The sequence below is a fragment of the Ammodytes marinus genome (assembly GCF_949987685.1).
Source record: "Ammodytes marinus genome assembly, chromosome: 2".
Lineage (NCBI taxonomy): Eukaryota > Metazoa > Chordata > Actinopteri > Uranoscopiformes > Ammodytidae > Ammodytes > Ammodytes marinus.
Window position 1 is genome coordinate 28920169 of NC_137231.1, and position 14872 is coordinate 28935040.

Consider the following 14872-nt stretch of genomic DNA (forward strand, 5'->3'; position numbering starts at 1 on the left):
CTCTAATTGTGAGAATACACACACACACACACACACACACACACACACACACACACACACACACACACACACACACACACACACACACACACACACACACACACAGTGAGGTACAGGCTCGTGTAATAATCAATAGGACTCCACCAAAATGAAACAAGTAGCACAACTCTTCTTCAAAACAACACACTTTATTCCAAACAGGTTTTCTCCTATTCGGCCGTTGGGATGAGGTTCACATGCAGTCGGTTCATTTGCAATATGACCTTACAAGGAAAATATTGATAAATTTGGTTCAAGCTCTCCATAGTTGTTGACATATGATCATTAATACATGAGGATTATATAGGCCAATTATATGATTTTAAAATATAGTAGTAATTTGACCTTTAGAATTTGTCTATATTGTAATTTGTATTTTATTTTGTAAAGTCACTTGAGCATTTGACAGAAACTGGAAACAACCTCAAAAACATTCTGAATAAAAAACTGCTTGTGATTGAATAACACATCATGTGAAGAAGCATCCATCTGCTGTCAGTGTATAGATTAATATAGTTGATTCAATTATAATAAAAAAAACTAAAATGTATTACATTCCATTATACTGCTGGTATAACAGTTATGTTGATTAAAACATGGACATTTCTCTTTATCTATCATATTGTTGACCATGTATACTCTGCAAAAAATATAACATAATATATAAAGAAGCACTGTACGAATATAATATAATTTATAAAAACAAAGAATCTAACAAAGATCCTAAACCCAAAAACATCATAAATCAAAAGCGATGACTGATGCGAGTATAAAATGTTGTCGTATTCAAAATTGCAAGTTGATAACCAGGATAATTAAGTTTGATTTGCAAAGTTTATTTACTCATGATGTGATTTAGTTCCAGGATTTCTTTTGTTTGTTGACACTTTTTCTTGTGGATTTAATCCTTTTTTTCCATTTTTTTTAAAGCAGTGTTACAACTTACACACTTAACATATTTATTTCAAGTTTAGGAAGCAGCATCAATGCAATCAGAGCATCTACAAGACAACATAAAGAAACATTCTGTTGAAGTCCATGAAAAAGTCACCAACTTATATTGAAGTTCCCCACTTTAATATGTTTTATCTAAAATAAACAAAGCCTAACTTAAACCTTCATGGCCTAAAAATATCTCAATTGTATACGTCTATATACATTTCTTAACGATTTGTTTCTAAATGTTTGGATGAAAACAATAAACTGAGATTAAATCAATACCAAATTTGCACAATACACACTTAAATCTATTTTTTAAAGCAAAGAAGCAGCATCAATGCAACCAGGGCATTGACAAAACTCCATTAAAAAGTAAACAGAACAGCCTAAGCATAAGTTACCAACATTACCACTATTAATATATTTCGGCCAACATAAACTCAACTAAATCCATCATGGCTGAATATCTTTCAAATGTAAATGTTCTTAATGAAACAATGATTTGTGTCTACGTGTTTGCACGGTGTTGGATGAAATCAATAAACAGAAATGAAAACAATTTGCATAATTAGTTTTAGACATTTAAGTCTGTTTGTACAAAATATTTCTACTACCCTCGACAACAACTCATGGAGAAATAATCAATGAGAGCCAGAATGTGTTTTGATACATTACCGCTGAAACTTATGAGAATATCCAGAAATCTGACAAAGTTAAACTGATGTCTGGTGATGATACAAGTTAAAGAGTAGTTTAGAAACAAACAGATTAATCCTCAGATCATCACGAAACAAACACTTTAAAGGTACAAGTTGTTCGGACAATTTCCTTCATTTCCTGAACATCAATAAGAAGAATCAATTTGATATATTTTGATATCTACAGTTTCAGCATCACCAGCCTCTCCAATACTGAACAAAGGGAAGAGTTTCTCAGTGAAAGTGTCTCTGTGAGTGCAGATGTGAGTCATGTCTTCAGGGTGGTAGAAGGACACCTCCCCCTTGTCATAGTCCAGCTGGACTCTGATCCTCTGGAGACTCTTCACTGTGACGGTCTGACCAGCTCCATTAGTGTATCTTCCATCACGTTGCCATAAACACCAGAGCCCATATTTTGGTGAAGCAAATCTCTCCCCCTTCATGTCAACTGACTCTTTAGCCAAACCTATATTCCAGTTAGGATGGTCTCCCACCTCCACCTCCCAGCTGTGTTTCCCTGAGCTACATTGTTGATACATGGGCATGCATAGTGCCTCTCTCTGGATTGTCAGGAAGCTGCTGCCTTGTGTCTCCACGTCTCACACTGGTCAGATCATCAGACAGATAGAGCCGGGGGTGTGCAGTGTTTGGGTCCAGAATGACGGGACTGAAGTGGACCTTCTCCTTCATCTTCTCCCACACCCTGAAGGACAGGTTGCCCAGGTGTTTGGCCACATCTATCAGAGCTCCAGAGACCAGCTGTGGATCTGACACTGAGCTCTGGACTCTGGCTCTGGTCTGAGTGGCTTTATAACTGCTGAGGAATGGCACGTTGTTTTTCTGCAGCTCTTCTTCAACTGCAGAGATACTGTCTGACAGAGAGGAGATCTGCTCCTCAATCATCTTCATCTTTCTGCCGAGAGTCTTCCCCTTCTGCTCCTCTTCCTCCCTCAGAGCTGCCAGTCTGGACTCCTCTTCCTCTTTCAGGAACTGCTGGAGCTTGTTGAACTCTGCTCTGATCTGCCTCTCTGTGGACAACAGCTGCTTCTTGGAGTGTTGAACCACTTCATTGTAGGATTTCTTCACTTGTTTGTATTTGTCCCTCTTGTCCCATAGAGACTTTAAGTCAGATTTCAGCTGGTCCTTCAGGCCACTGACTGCTTGTTCTACAGGAACCACCTTGTGACTCTGGTGGAGAGAAAACTCACAGACAGGACACACAGCTCTCTGCTCGTCCTCACAGAACCAATAAGGGACTTCTTGATGTTTACTACACACCACCTCCACATTCTCCTCTCCCTTTGCACTCTCAGATGAGCCAATGTTCAGCCTCCCAGCAAAAGAGTCAGACAGATCCTTTAGTGCAAAGTTCACAAATGGATGATCCTTTGAAGATTTTCTTCTACAAATGGGACAGTTTTTGTTTTCAGCTTTTTTCCAGGATACTTGCAGACAGCTTGAACAGAAGCTGTGGCCGCAGCTTAGAGACACAGGATCTCTGAACGTCTCTAGACACACCGGGCAGTCCAGGAAACTTTCCTTCAGAGCAACTTTCTCAGCCATTTGATATTGAATGTATCTTTCAGTATCAGGACTCACCAAGTTACAGTCTCTTCACTTTTCTACTTATTATCTTCCAAACGTGTGTTTTCCAACAGAGATGTCTCTCCCTGTAATGGCGTCTCAGCTCCCGTCAACAATGTCAAAATCTATTTTCAGTTTTAGTCACCTGTCACATGGTAAATTATGAACAGCTGGAGATACTGCTATATCATGTTGTCACCAGCAGATGGTGGTGTCCGATTATCTTTCAGAGTGAAAAATTGCACTTTTAATTCAGGAACAATTTCCTTGTAACGACAGGTAACTATAGAGAACAAACACAAACGGGTTATCTGATTTATGTATTCTGTCTGTGTTGTCTTTTTGGGAGTGTTGATCAATGTGTAGGTAGGTCACACAGTCCTGCTGACTGACTCAACTTGTTTAGAGAACCAAATATTTATGGAAAATCTGAATTCTCTTCAAGAGCAAATCATTTTAAACGCCCGTCACAACATCAGTGTAACATAAAACCCTCAGTGCTCCCTCTCTTCAACAAGGCTAAGCAGCAACAAAGTCTCATAACTTTGAATCACAGAACTCAACATTTACTTCAATGCTTTTGTCTGTGTGATGTTTTTTTCAGATATAAAAACTATGACAGTGAAATTAATAAAAAAATTCTAAAGGAGATTTGTGTTAATGATTTATTTAAACTCTGAACTTTTTTTTAAAGTAATCATGCACTGAATTTGTGAGAGACAAGTTAAAGCATCTTTTAAATTTGATTTATGGCTGTCTCTAATTGTGAGAATACACACACACACACACACACACACACACACACACACACACACACACACACACACACACACTGAGGTACAGGCTTGTGTAATAATCAATAGGACTCCACCAAAATGAAACAAGTAGCACAACTCTTCTTCAAAACAACACACTTTATTCCAAACAGGTTCTCTCCTATTCGGCCGTTGGGATGAGGTTCACATGCAGTCGGTTCATTTGCAATATGACCTTACAAGGAAAATATTGATAAATTTGGTTCAAGCTCTCCATAGTTGTTAACATATGATCATTAATACATGAGGATTATATAGGCCAATTATATGATTTTAAAATATAGTAGTAATTTGACCTTTAGAATTTGTCTATATTGTAATTTGTATTTTATTTTGTAAAGTCACTTGAGCATTTGACAGAAACTGGAAACAACCTCAAAAACATTCTGAATAAAAAACTGCTTGTGATTTAATAACACATCATGTGAAGAAGCATCCATCTGATGCAAAGTGTATAGATTAATATAGTTGATTCAATGATAATAAAAAAAACAAAAATGTATTAAATTCCATTATACTGCTGGTATAACAGTTATGTTGATTAAAACATGGACATTTCTCTTTATCTATCATATTATTGATCATGTATACTCTGCAAAAAATATAACATAATATATGAAGAAGCACTGTACGAATAAAATATAATTTATAAAAACAAAGAATCTAACAAAGATCCTAAACCCAAAAACATCATAAATCAAAAGCGATGACTGATGCGAGTATAAAATGTTGTCGTATTCAAAATTGCAAGTTGATAACCAGGATAATTAAGTTTGATTTGCAAAGTTTATTTACTCATGATGTGATTTAGTTCCAGGATTTCTTTTGTTTGTTGACACTTTTTCTTGTGGATTTAATCCTTTTTCCCCCCTTTTTTTTAAAGCAGTGTTACAACTTACACACTTAACATATTTATTTCAAGCTTAGGAAGCAACATCAATGCAATCAGAGCATCTACAAGACAACATAGAGAAACATTCTGTTGAAGTCCATGAAAAAGTCACCAACTTATATTGAAGTTCCCCACTTTAATATGTTTTATCTAAAATAAACAGAGCCTAACTTAAACCTTCATGGCCTAAAAATATCTCAATTGTATACGTCTATATACATTTCTTAACGATTTGTTTCTAAATGTTTGGATGAAAACAACAAACTGAGATTAAATCAATACCAAATGTGCACAATACACACTTAAATTTTTTTTTTAAAGCAAAGAAGCAGCATCAATGCAACCAGGGCATTGACAAGACTCCTTTAAAAAGTAAACAGAACAGCCTAAGCATAAGTTGCCAACATTACCACTATTAATATATTTCGGCCAACATAAACTAAACTAAATCCATAATGGCTGAATATCTTTCAAATGTAAATGTTCTTAATAAAACAATGATTTGTGTCTACATGTTTGCACGGTGTTGGATGAAATCAATAAACAGAAATGAAAACAATTTGCATAATTAGTTTTAGACATTTAAGTCTGTTTGTACAAAATATTTCTACAACCCTCGACAACAACTCATGGAGAAATAATCAATGAGAGCCAGAATGTGTTTTGATACATTACCACTGAAACTTATGAGAATATCCAGAAACCTGACAAAGTTAAACTGATGTCTAGTGATGATACAAGTTAAAGAGTAGTTTAGAAACAAACAGATTAATCCTCAGATCATCACGAAACAAACACTTTAAAGGTACAAGTTGTTCGGACAATTTCCTTCATTTCCTGAACATCAATAAGAAGAATCAATTTGATATATTTTTATATCTACAGTTTCAGCATCACCAGCCTCTCCAATACTGAAATAAGGGAAGAGTTTCTCAGTGAAAGTGTCTCTGTGAGTGTAGATGTGAGTCATGTCTTCAGGGTGGTAGAAGGACACCTCCCCCCTGTCATAGTCCAGCTGAACTCTGATCCTCTGGAGACTCTTCACTGTGACGGTCTGACCAGCTCCATTAGTGTATCTTCCATAACCGTGCCATAAACACCAGAGCCCATATTCTGGTGAAGCAAATCTCTCCCCCTTCATGTCAACTGACTCTTTAGCCAAACCTATAGCCCAGACAGGATGGTCTCCCACCTCCACCTCCCAGCTGTGTTTCCCTGAGCTGAAGCCTTCAGAGCCGAGAACAGTGGGATAATAAGAGCATCTCTCTGGATTGTCAGGAAGCTGCTGCATTGTGTGTCTATTTCTCCCACTGGTCAGATCATCAGACAGATAGAGCCGGGGGTGTGCAGTGTTTGGGTCCAGAATGACGGGACTGAAGTGGACCTTCTCCTTCATCTTCTCCCAGACCCTGAAGGACAGGTTGCCCAGGTGTTTGGCCACATCTATCAGAGCTCCAGAGACCAGCTGTGGATCTGACACTGAGCTCTGGACTCTGGCTCTGGTCTGAGTGGCTTTATAACTGCTGAGGAATGGCACGTTGTGTTTCTGCAGCTCTTCTTCAACAGCAGAGATACTGTCTGACAGAGAGGAGATCTGCTCCTCAATCATCTTCATCTCTCTGCCGAGAGTCTTCCCCTTCTGCTCCTCTTCCTCCCTCAGAGCTGCCAGTCTGGACTCCTCTTCCTCTTTCAGGAACTGCTGGAGCTTGTTGAACTCTGCTCTGATCTGCCTCTCTGTGGACAACAGCTGCTTCTTGGAGTGTTGAACCACTTCATTGTAGGATTTCTTCACTTGTTTGTATTTGTCCCTCTTGTCCTGTAGAGACTTTAAGTCAGATTTCAGCTGGTCCTTCAGGCCACTGACTGCTTGTTCTACAGGAACCACCTTGTGACTCTGGTGGAGAGAAGGCTCACAGACAGGACACACAGCTCTCTGCTCGTCCTCACAGAACAGTTTAGGCTCTTCTTGATGTTTACTACACACCACCTCCACATTCTCCTCTCCCTTTGCACTCTCAGATGAGCCAATGTTCAGCCTCCCAGCAAAAGATTCAGCCAGACCCTTTAGTGCAAAGTTTACTACAAGCTCCTTGGAGTCTTTTCTTCTACAAATGGGACAGTTTTTGTTTTCAGCTTTTTCCCAGAATTTTTGCAGACAGCTTAAACAGAAGCTGTGGTTGCAGGTCAGAGACACAGGGTCTCTAAATGTCTCTAAACACACGGGGCAGTTCAGGAAACTTTCCACTAGAGAAACTTTCTCAGCCATTTGATATTGAATGTATCTCTCAGTATCAGGACTCACCAAGTTACAGTCTCTTCACTTTTCTACTTATTATCTTCCAAATGTGTGTTTTCCAGCAGAGATGTCACTCCCTGTTATGGCGTCTCAGCACCTGTCAACAATGTCAAAATACTTTCAGTTGTACTATTCACTTCTGTCACACGGTAAATTATGAACACCTGGAGATACTGCTATGTCATGATGTCACCAGCAGATGGTGGTGTCTGGATATCTTTCGGAGTGGAAAATTACACTTTTATTTAAAGGGACTATTTCCATGTAGCTACAGATTTTTGTAGGAAACAAAAGTAAAAGGTAAAACGGATTAAAGGTGCACTATGTAAGTTTGGTTGTGTCAGAGAAGTGAACATTTTCTCAGATATAGAAAATGTTGTTTACAGCATCAGGGCCCACAGTTTTGTTTAGAAATACATTTGGTTCTATCTGCAGGCTCTGTAAATGTAAACAAATCCCCCATCTCTGAAACTACATAGTGAACCTTTAAACAAGTCTAAATTGTGTTTTTTTGTTTCATTAAATATACAATGAAATGCTCACTTAATACCACAAACAAGGAGTGGTGTTCTTCTTTTTCATTTAATATTGAATTTATCTTTCAGTAGCGTTACTCACCTCTCTTCCCTCTTCAACTTAATATATTGCAATTGTGTGTTTTCTAGCCCGGACGGCAGTCCCTGTAATGGCGTCTCCTCTGCGACCAACAATGTCGAAATCTACTTTTAGTTTCTCCAGTGAGAACTGAACATTTCAACAGGGTGACTGAACCAGTTTGACAACATTTTACATTTTTGGAAGCACTGTAACTAACAGTACACTTGTTCTGTTCATATGTTGCAATGACTTTGTTCATTTCATCCAGTTTGACTAATAACTGAACTCTCTCTTAACATTCACTCATAGGAATCAATGTTTTTCAGTTGTCTTTTTATTTGCAAATATTCTATTCTCATTTCAATTTAAAGACACAAATTGTCTGTGCAAATTATTTAGAATATACTGTATTTCAGCATGTTCCAAATGCATGAGAACAAGCTCAATAAAATGTCTAGTTTTCTAAACAAACAATAAATGCAAAATGTAGGAAAAACAATTATTTTAAAAGTTGTCTCATCCTGAGTGTATTTCTGTTACATAATCAATCTAGGATAAGCAGGGCCGCCGCTCCCTATACGCAGGGTACGCAGAGTGCGTAGGGCACCAAGTACCTGGGGGGGGGGGGGGGCCCAAAAGAAAAGAAAAAGTATAGCCTATATATATATATATATATATATGTGTGTGTGTGTATATACTGTATATATGTATTTTTTTTTTATTACAAAGGTAAAAAATATGTAAATTAAATTAGTTATGGGGCCTATCATGCGGCAGTACATTTTAGTTATTTTTTAAATAACATTGTTCGGGCCACAAAGATCAGTTCAGCCTCCCAGCAAAAGAGTCAGCCAAACCCTTTAGTGCAAAGTTTACTACAAGCTCCTTAGAGTATTTCCTTTTACAAATGGGACAGTTTTTGTTTTCGGCTTTTTCCCAGAATTTTTTCAGGCAGCTTGAACAGAAGCTGTGGATGCAGCTCAGAGACACAGGGTCTCTAAATGTCTCTGAACACACGGGGCAGTTCAGGAAACTTTCCACGAGAGCAACTTTCTCAGCCATTTGATATTGAATGTATCTCTCAGTAGCAGGACTCACCAAGTTACAGTCTCTTCACTTTTCTACTCAATATATTCCTAGCGTGTGTTTTCCAGCAGAGATGTCACTCCCTGTAATGGCATCTCAGCTCCCGTCAACAATGTCAAAGTCTACTTTCAGTTTTATTCACCTGTATCACATTGTAACTGCAGGCAGTGTTTTCCTGCTCTGTCAAGTTTATGTGTAATTCAGTCTTTTACCTCAAGGTGGACTCTCGTACTATTTTTTGTAAATGTACCTGTTGCTTTATTTCTTTGTCTTATTCGTTGTTTTATCCGGAAGTTGTTCAGAAGCTAGCGATGCATCGGCAGACAAGCTACGTTTTTATTTGTTAAGGTTTATTGCCAAGATTTCCTCCAAGCAAGATTTTCGTTTAACCCCATTGGTACAAGCAGGCAAAGTGGTCAGTATTGTGTATTTGTTTCATTTTAATTTGCTGTGAAGAACTTATGTGCGCTTAGATAATTGTATTAGTATTAAGCTAATTTCATGTCTACCACCAGTTCTACGGTGTGATGATGTCTACAAGACTGCGACATTAAAGCATCAGTAAAAGGATCCGGAGTCTCGTGTAATCAATGGGCGTTACACACATGGTAAATTATAAACACAAGGAGATGCTGCTATGTCATGTTGTCACCAGCAGATGGTGGTGTCCGGTTATCTTTCAGAGTGGAATATTGCACTTTTAATTCAGGAACAATTTCCTTGTAACGACAGGTAACTATAGAGAACAAACACAAACGGGTTATCTGATTTATGTATTCTGTCTGTGTTGTCTTTTTGGGAGTGTTGATCAATGTGTAGGTAGGTCACACAGTCCTGCTGACTGACTCAACTGACTCAAATATTTATGGAAAATCTGAATTATCTTCAAGAGCAAATCATTTTAGACGCCCGTCACAACATCAGTGCACATAAAACCCTCAGTGCTCCCTCTCTTCAACAAGGCTAAGCAGCAACAAAGTCTCATAACTTTGAATCACAGAACTCAACATTTACTTCAATGCTTTTGTCTGTGTGATGTGTTTTTTCAGATATAAAAACTATGACAGTGAAATTAATATTTTTTTTTCTAAAGGAGATTTGTGTTAATGATTTATTTAAACTCTGAACTTTTTTTTAAAGTAATCATGCACTGAATGTGTGAGAGACAAGTTAAAGCATCTTTTAAATTTGATTTATGGCTGTCTCTAGTTGTGAGAATACACACACACACACACACACACACACACACACACACACACACACACACACACACACACACACACACACACACACACACACACACAGTGAGGTACAGGCTCGTGTAATAATCAATAGGACTCCACCAAAATGAAACAAGTAGCACAACTCTTCTTCAAAACAACACACTTTATTCCAAACAGGTTTTCTCCTACTCGGCCGTTGGGATGAGGTTCACATGTAGTCGGTTCATTTGCAATATGACCTTACAAGGAAAATATTGATACATTTGGTTCAAGCTCTCCATAGTTGTTGACATATGATCATTAATACATGAGGATTATATAGGCCAATTATATGATTTTAAAATATAGTAGTAATTTGACCTTTAGAATTTGTCTATATTGTAATTTTTATTTTATTTTGTAAAGTCACTTGAGCATTTGACAGAAACTGGAAACAACCTCAAAAACATTCTGAATAAAAAACTGCTTGTGATTTAATAACACATCATGTGAAGAAGCATCCATCTGATGCTCAGTGTATAGATTAATGTGGTTGATTCAATGATAATAAAAAAAACAAAAATTCATTAAATTCCATTATACTGCTGGTATAACAGTTATGTTGATTAAAACATGGACATTTCTCTTTATCTATCATATTATTGATCATGTATACTCTGCAAAAAATATAACATAATATATAAAGAAGCACTGTACGAATAAAATATAATTTATAAAAACAAAGAATCTAACAAAGATCCTAAACCCAAAAACATCATAAATCAAAAGCGATGACTGATGCGAGTATAAAATGTTGTCGTATTCAAAATTGCAAGTTGATAACCAGGATAATTAAAAGTTTGATTTGCAAAGTTTATTTACTCATGATGTGATTTAGTTCCAGGATTTCTTTTGTTTGTTGACACTTTTTCTTGTGGATTTAATCATTTTTTTCCCTTTTTTTTAAAGCAGTGTTACAACTTACACACTTAACATATTTATTTCAAGCTTAGGAAGCAGCATCAATGCAATCAGAGCATCTACAAGACAACATAAAGAAACATTCTGTTGAAGTCCATGAAAAAGTCCCCAACTTATATTGAAGTTCCCCACTTTAATATGTTTTATCTAAAATAAACAAAGCCTAACTTAAACCTTCATGGCCTAAAAATATCTCAATTGTATACGTCTATATACATTTCTTAACGATTTGTTTCTAAATGTTTGGATGAAAACAATAAACTGAGATTAAATCAATACCAAATGTGCACAATACACACTTACATATATTTTTTAAAGCAAAGAAGCAGCATCAATGCAACCAGGGCATTGACAAGACTCCATTAAAAAGTAAACAGAACAGCCTAAGCATAAGTTGCCAACATTACCACTATTAATATATTTCGGCCAACATAAAACTAAACTAAATCCATCATGGCTGAATATCTTTCAAATGTAAATGTTCTTAATAAAACAATGATTTGTGTCTACGTGTTTGCACGGTGTTGGATGAAATCAATAAACAGAAATGAAAACAATTTGCATAATTAGTTTTAGACATTTAAGTCTGTTTGTACAAAATATTTCTACAACCCTCGACAACAACTCATGGAGAAATAATCAATGAGAGCCAGAATGTGTTTTGATACATTACCACTGAAACTTATGAGAATGTCCAGAAATCTGACAAAGTAAAACTGATGTCTGGTGATGATAAATGTTAAAGGTCACATATTATGCTAAATGCACTTTTTAAATGTGTTCTAACATATCCATGGGTCCACAGTGTGCCTAGAGACTGCCAAAATATTTAAAAAAATAACACTCTCCTTTTCTCACAATCCCCCTTTCTTAGGCCTTTCACACCGCCGCAAAATCGGAGCTAGTTCTGGGCTTGTTCGGAGTTAGAGCCAGTGTTTTGGTTTCACACCGCCAGAGAGCCTGCTCCGGGCCGTAAAAACCGGGGGAACTCATACCCCAGGATTGAGCAGGGTTTGATAAGAACTGCTTGCGCGAACGGTTGGGGGAGGGATTATCCTGACCAACCAGAGCAACTCAAACCTCATGCCCGCCATATTTAAAAACACCGCTACTACGAGACGTAAACATAACATAATTACCGAATGTAGCGATCAAATTGACCGGCGAGAATACGCTGTATGGGTCCTGTTTGCTTAAGAAAGCAAAGCGAGAGCCAACAAGTGTAAAAATAAGACGTGTTCGCCGCTGTTGTTGTGCTTAAAGCTAGCGGTAGCTTTAGCGTTAGCCACAAGAGCAGCGGCGTCGGGTGACGTACACACACGTTTACAGTGACGTCATGACGTTGCTCTCTTGCCGGCTCCATGGCTGTCTCCGGTCGATGTGAAACCAACCGGTTCATAACTGGGATAAGGCTGTAACCAGTTTTGAACTGACCCCAACACCAGCCTGGAACTGACTCTTGGTTCATTTTGGTGTGAAAGGCCTATCTGAAACCACCACCCCTCCCCCACCCAATATACTCCAGTCAGAATTTTCCCCTTTTCTGACCTCACAAACTGGAAAGCCAGAAGCTTCCACTGTGCAGCCCACACCCCTATTTCTTATTGGTCCACGGCCCTGACAGACAGAGGGCGAGGCGTATCTGGCTTCGCTTCCGGACAGGGGGCGGGGGCAGCGCAAAGATTGTATATTTACGAGGGGAGCTGCAGCTCTTTTTAAAAAATAGGCCATTGTGAGATTAGCTGAACTTCAGCATAGTACAATAAATTATCTGAAAGTTTTTTTCAGCAAACAATTAAAGAAAAACGTATTAGTGACCACTAAGACCATATAATATGGTGTATAATAGAACCGAAAAGTGTATAATATGGGAGCTTTAAAAAATTGTTCAGAAACAAACAGATTAAACCTCATATCATCATGAAACAAACACTTTGAAGGTGAAGGTTTTTCAGAAAATTTCCTTAAATGCCTAAACATCAATAAGAAGAATCAGCTTGACAGATTTTGATATCAGCAGTTTCAGCATCACCAGCCTTTCCAATACTAAACAATGGGAAGAGTTTCTCAGTGAAAGTGTCTCTGTAAGTGTAGATGTGGGTCATGTCTTCAGGGTCGTAGAAGGACACCTCCCCCCTGTCATAGTCCAGCTGGACTCTGATCCTCTGGAGACTCTTCACTGTGACGGTCTGACCAGCTCCGTTAGTGTATCTTCCATCACCGTGCCATAAACACCAGATCCCATATTCTGGTGAAGAAAATTTCTTCCCCTTCCTGTCAACTGACTCTTTAGCCAACCCTATATTCCATTCAGGATGGTCTCCCACCTCCACCTCCCAGCTGTGTTTCCCTGAGCTGAAGCCCTCAGAGCCGAGGACATTGACATACTTAGTGTGTCTCTCTGGATTGTCAGGAAGCTGCTGTTTTGTGTCTCCCTGTCTCACACTGGTCAGATCATCAGACAGATAGAGCCAGGGGGCTGCAGTGTTTGGGTCCAGAATGACGGGACTGAAGTGGACCTTCTCCTTCATCTTCTCCCAGACCCTGAAGGACAGGTTGCCCAGGTGTTTGGCCACATCTATCAGAGCTCCAGAGACCAGCTGTGGATCTGACACTGAGCTCTGGACTCTGGCTCTGGTCTGAGTGGCTTTATAACTGCTGAGGAATGGCACGTTGTGTTTCTGCAGCTCTTCTTCAACAGCAGAGATACTGTCTGACAGAGAGGAGATCTGCTCCTCAATCATCTTCATCTCTCTGCCGAGAGTCTTCCCCTTCTGCTCCTCTTCCTCCCTCAGAGCTGCCAGTCTGGACTCCTCTTCCTCTTTCAGGAACTGCTGGAGCTTGTTGAACTCTGCTCTGATCTGCCTCTCTGTGGACAACAGCTGCTTCTTGGAGTGTTGAACCACTTCATTGTAGGATTTCTTCACTTGTTTGTATTTGTCCCTCTTGTCCTGTAGAGACTTTAAGTCAGATTTCAGCTGGTCCTTCAGGCCACTGACTGCTTGTTCTACAGGAACCACCTTGTGACTCTGGTGGAGAGAAAACTCACAGACAGGACACACAGCGCTCTGCTCGTCCTCACAGAACAGTGTAGGCTCTTCTTGATGTTTACTACACACCACGTCCACCTGTTTCTTTCCCTTTGTACTCTCAGATGAGCCAATGTTCAGCCTCCCAGCAAAAGAGTCAGCCAGATCCTTTAGTGCAAAGTTTACTACAACGTCCCTAGAGTCTTTCCTTTTACAAATGGGACAGTTTTTGTTTTCGGCTTTTTCCCAGAATTTTTGCAGGCAGCTTGAACAAAAGCTGTGGTTGCAGCGCAGAGACACAGGATCTCTAAATGTTTCTGAACACACATGACAGCTCAGGAAACTTTCCACCAGAGCAAATTTCTCAGCCATTTTTCCAAATCTTTTTTTAAATGACAGACTCACCAAATTAGATTTCAAATCAGTTTGCCTCCAAATCTGCACTGTTTGATAGAGAGCTCCCACCGTGTTCTCGCGACGCGGCTCGGTTCAACAATGTCAGAATGTATTTTCAATATCACCAACCTCTCTTGCTTAGTTAAATATTAATGGAAATGAAGGCAGCAGTCTGTTTTATTGCTTGCAAGATAAGGTAGTTTCATTGAATCACAATTAAAAAAACACTTTGTCACAGTGACAACAAAGAGTTGAAAACACTACTGATGATCAAAACTGTTAAACACCACCCCATGTGTAGTATGTCTGTACATGCAT

The 14872-nt window shown here is 38.7% G+C and overlaps 2 protein-coding genes and 1 pseudogene across 3 annotated transcripts; all 3 read right to left on the minus strand.

Annotated features, from left to right (window-relative positions):
• Positions 1–1822: 1822 nt before the first annotated feature.
• On the minus strand, positions 1823–3239 carry LOC307256700 (nuclear factor 7, brain-like; annotated as a pseudogene). Its single transcript has one exon. The product of its transcript is annotated as a nuclear factor 7, brain-like (transcript).
• A 1998-nt stretch (positions 3240–5237) lies between these two features.
• Positions 5238–7948, minus strand: LOC307262400 (nuclear factor 7, brain-like). The gene is made up of 2 exons (XM_080043267.1): positions 7882–7948; positions 5238–7360 (listed from the first exon to the last, which is right to left on the minus strand). The coding sequence occupies exon 2, from the start codon at positions 7231–7233 to the stop codon at positions 5812–5814; it is 1422 nt and encodes a 473-aa protein (XP_079899393.1). The 5' UTR covers positions 7234–7360; positions 7882–7948; the 3' UTR covers positions 5238–5811.
• A 5160-nt stretch (positions 7949–13108) lies between these two features.
• Positions 13109–14530, minus strand: LOC307256706 (zinc-binding protein A33-like; the record flags this gene model as incomplete). The annotated part of the gene is made up of 1 exon (XM_080035772.1): positions 13109–14530. One exon carries the CDS (start codon positions 14528–14530, stop codon positions 13109–13111), a length of 1422 nt encoding a protein of 473 aa, XP_079891898.1.
• Positions 14531–14872: the final 342 nt, after the last annotated feature.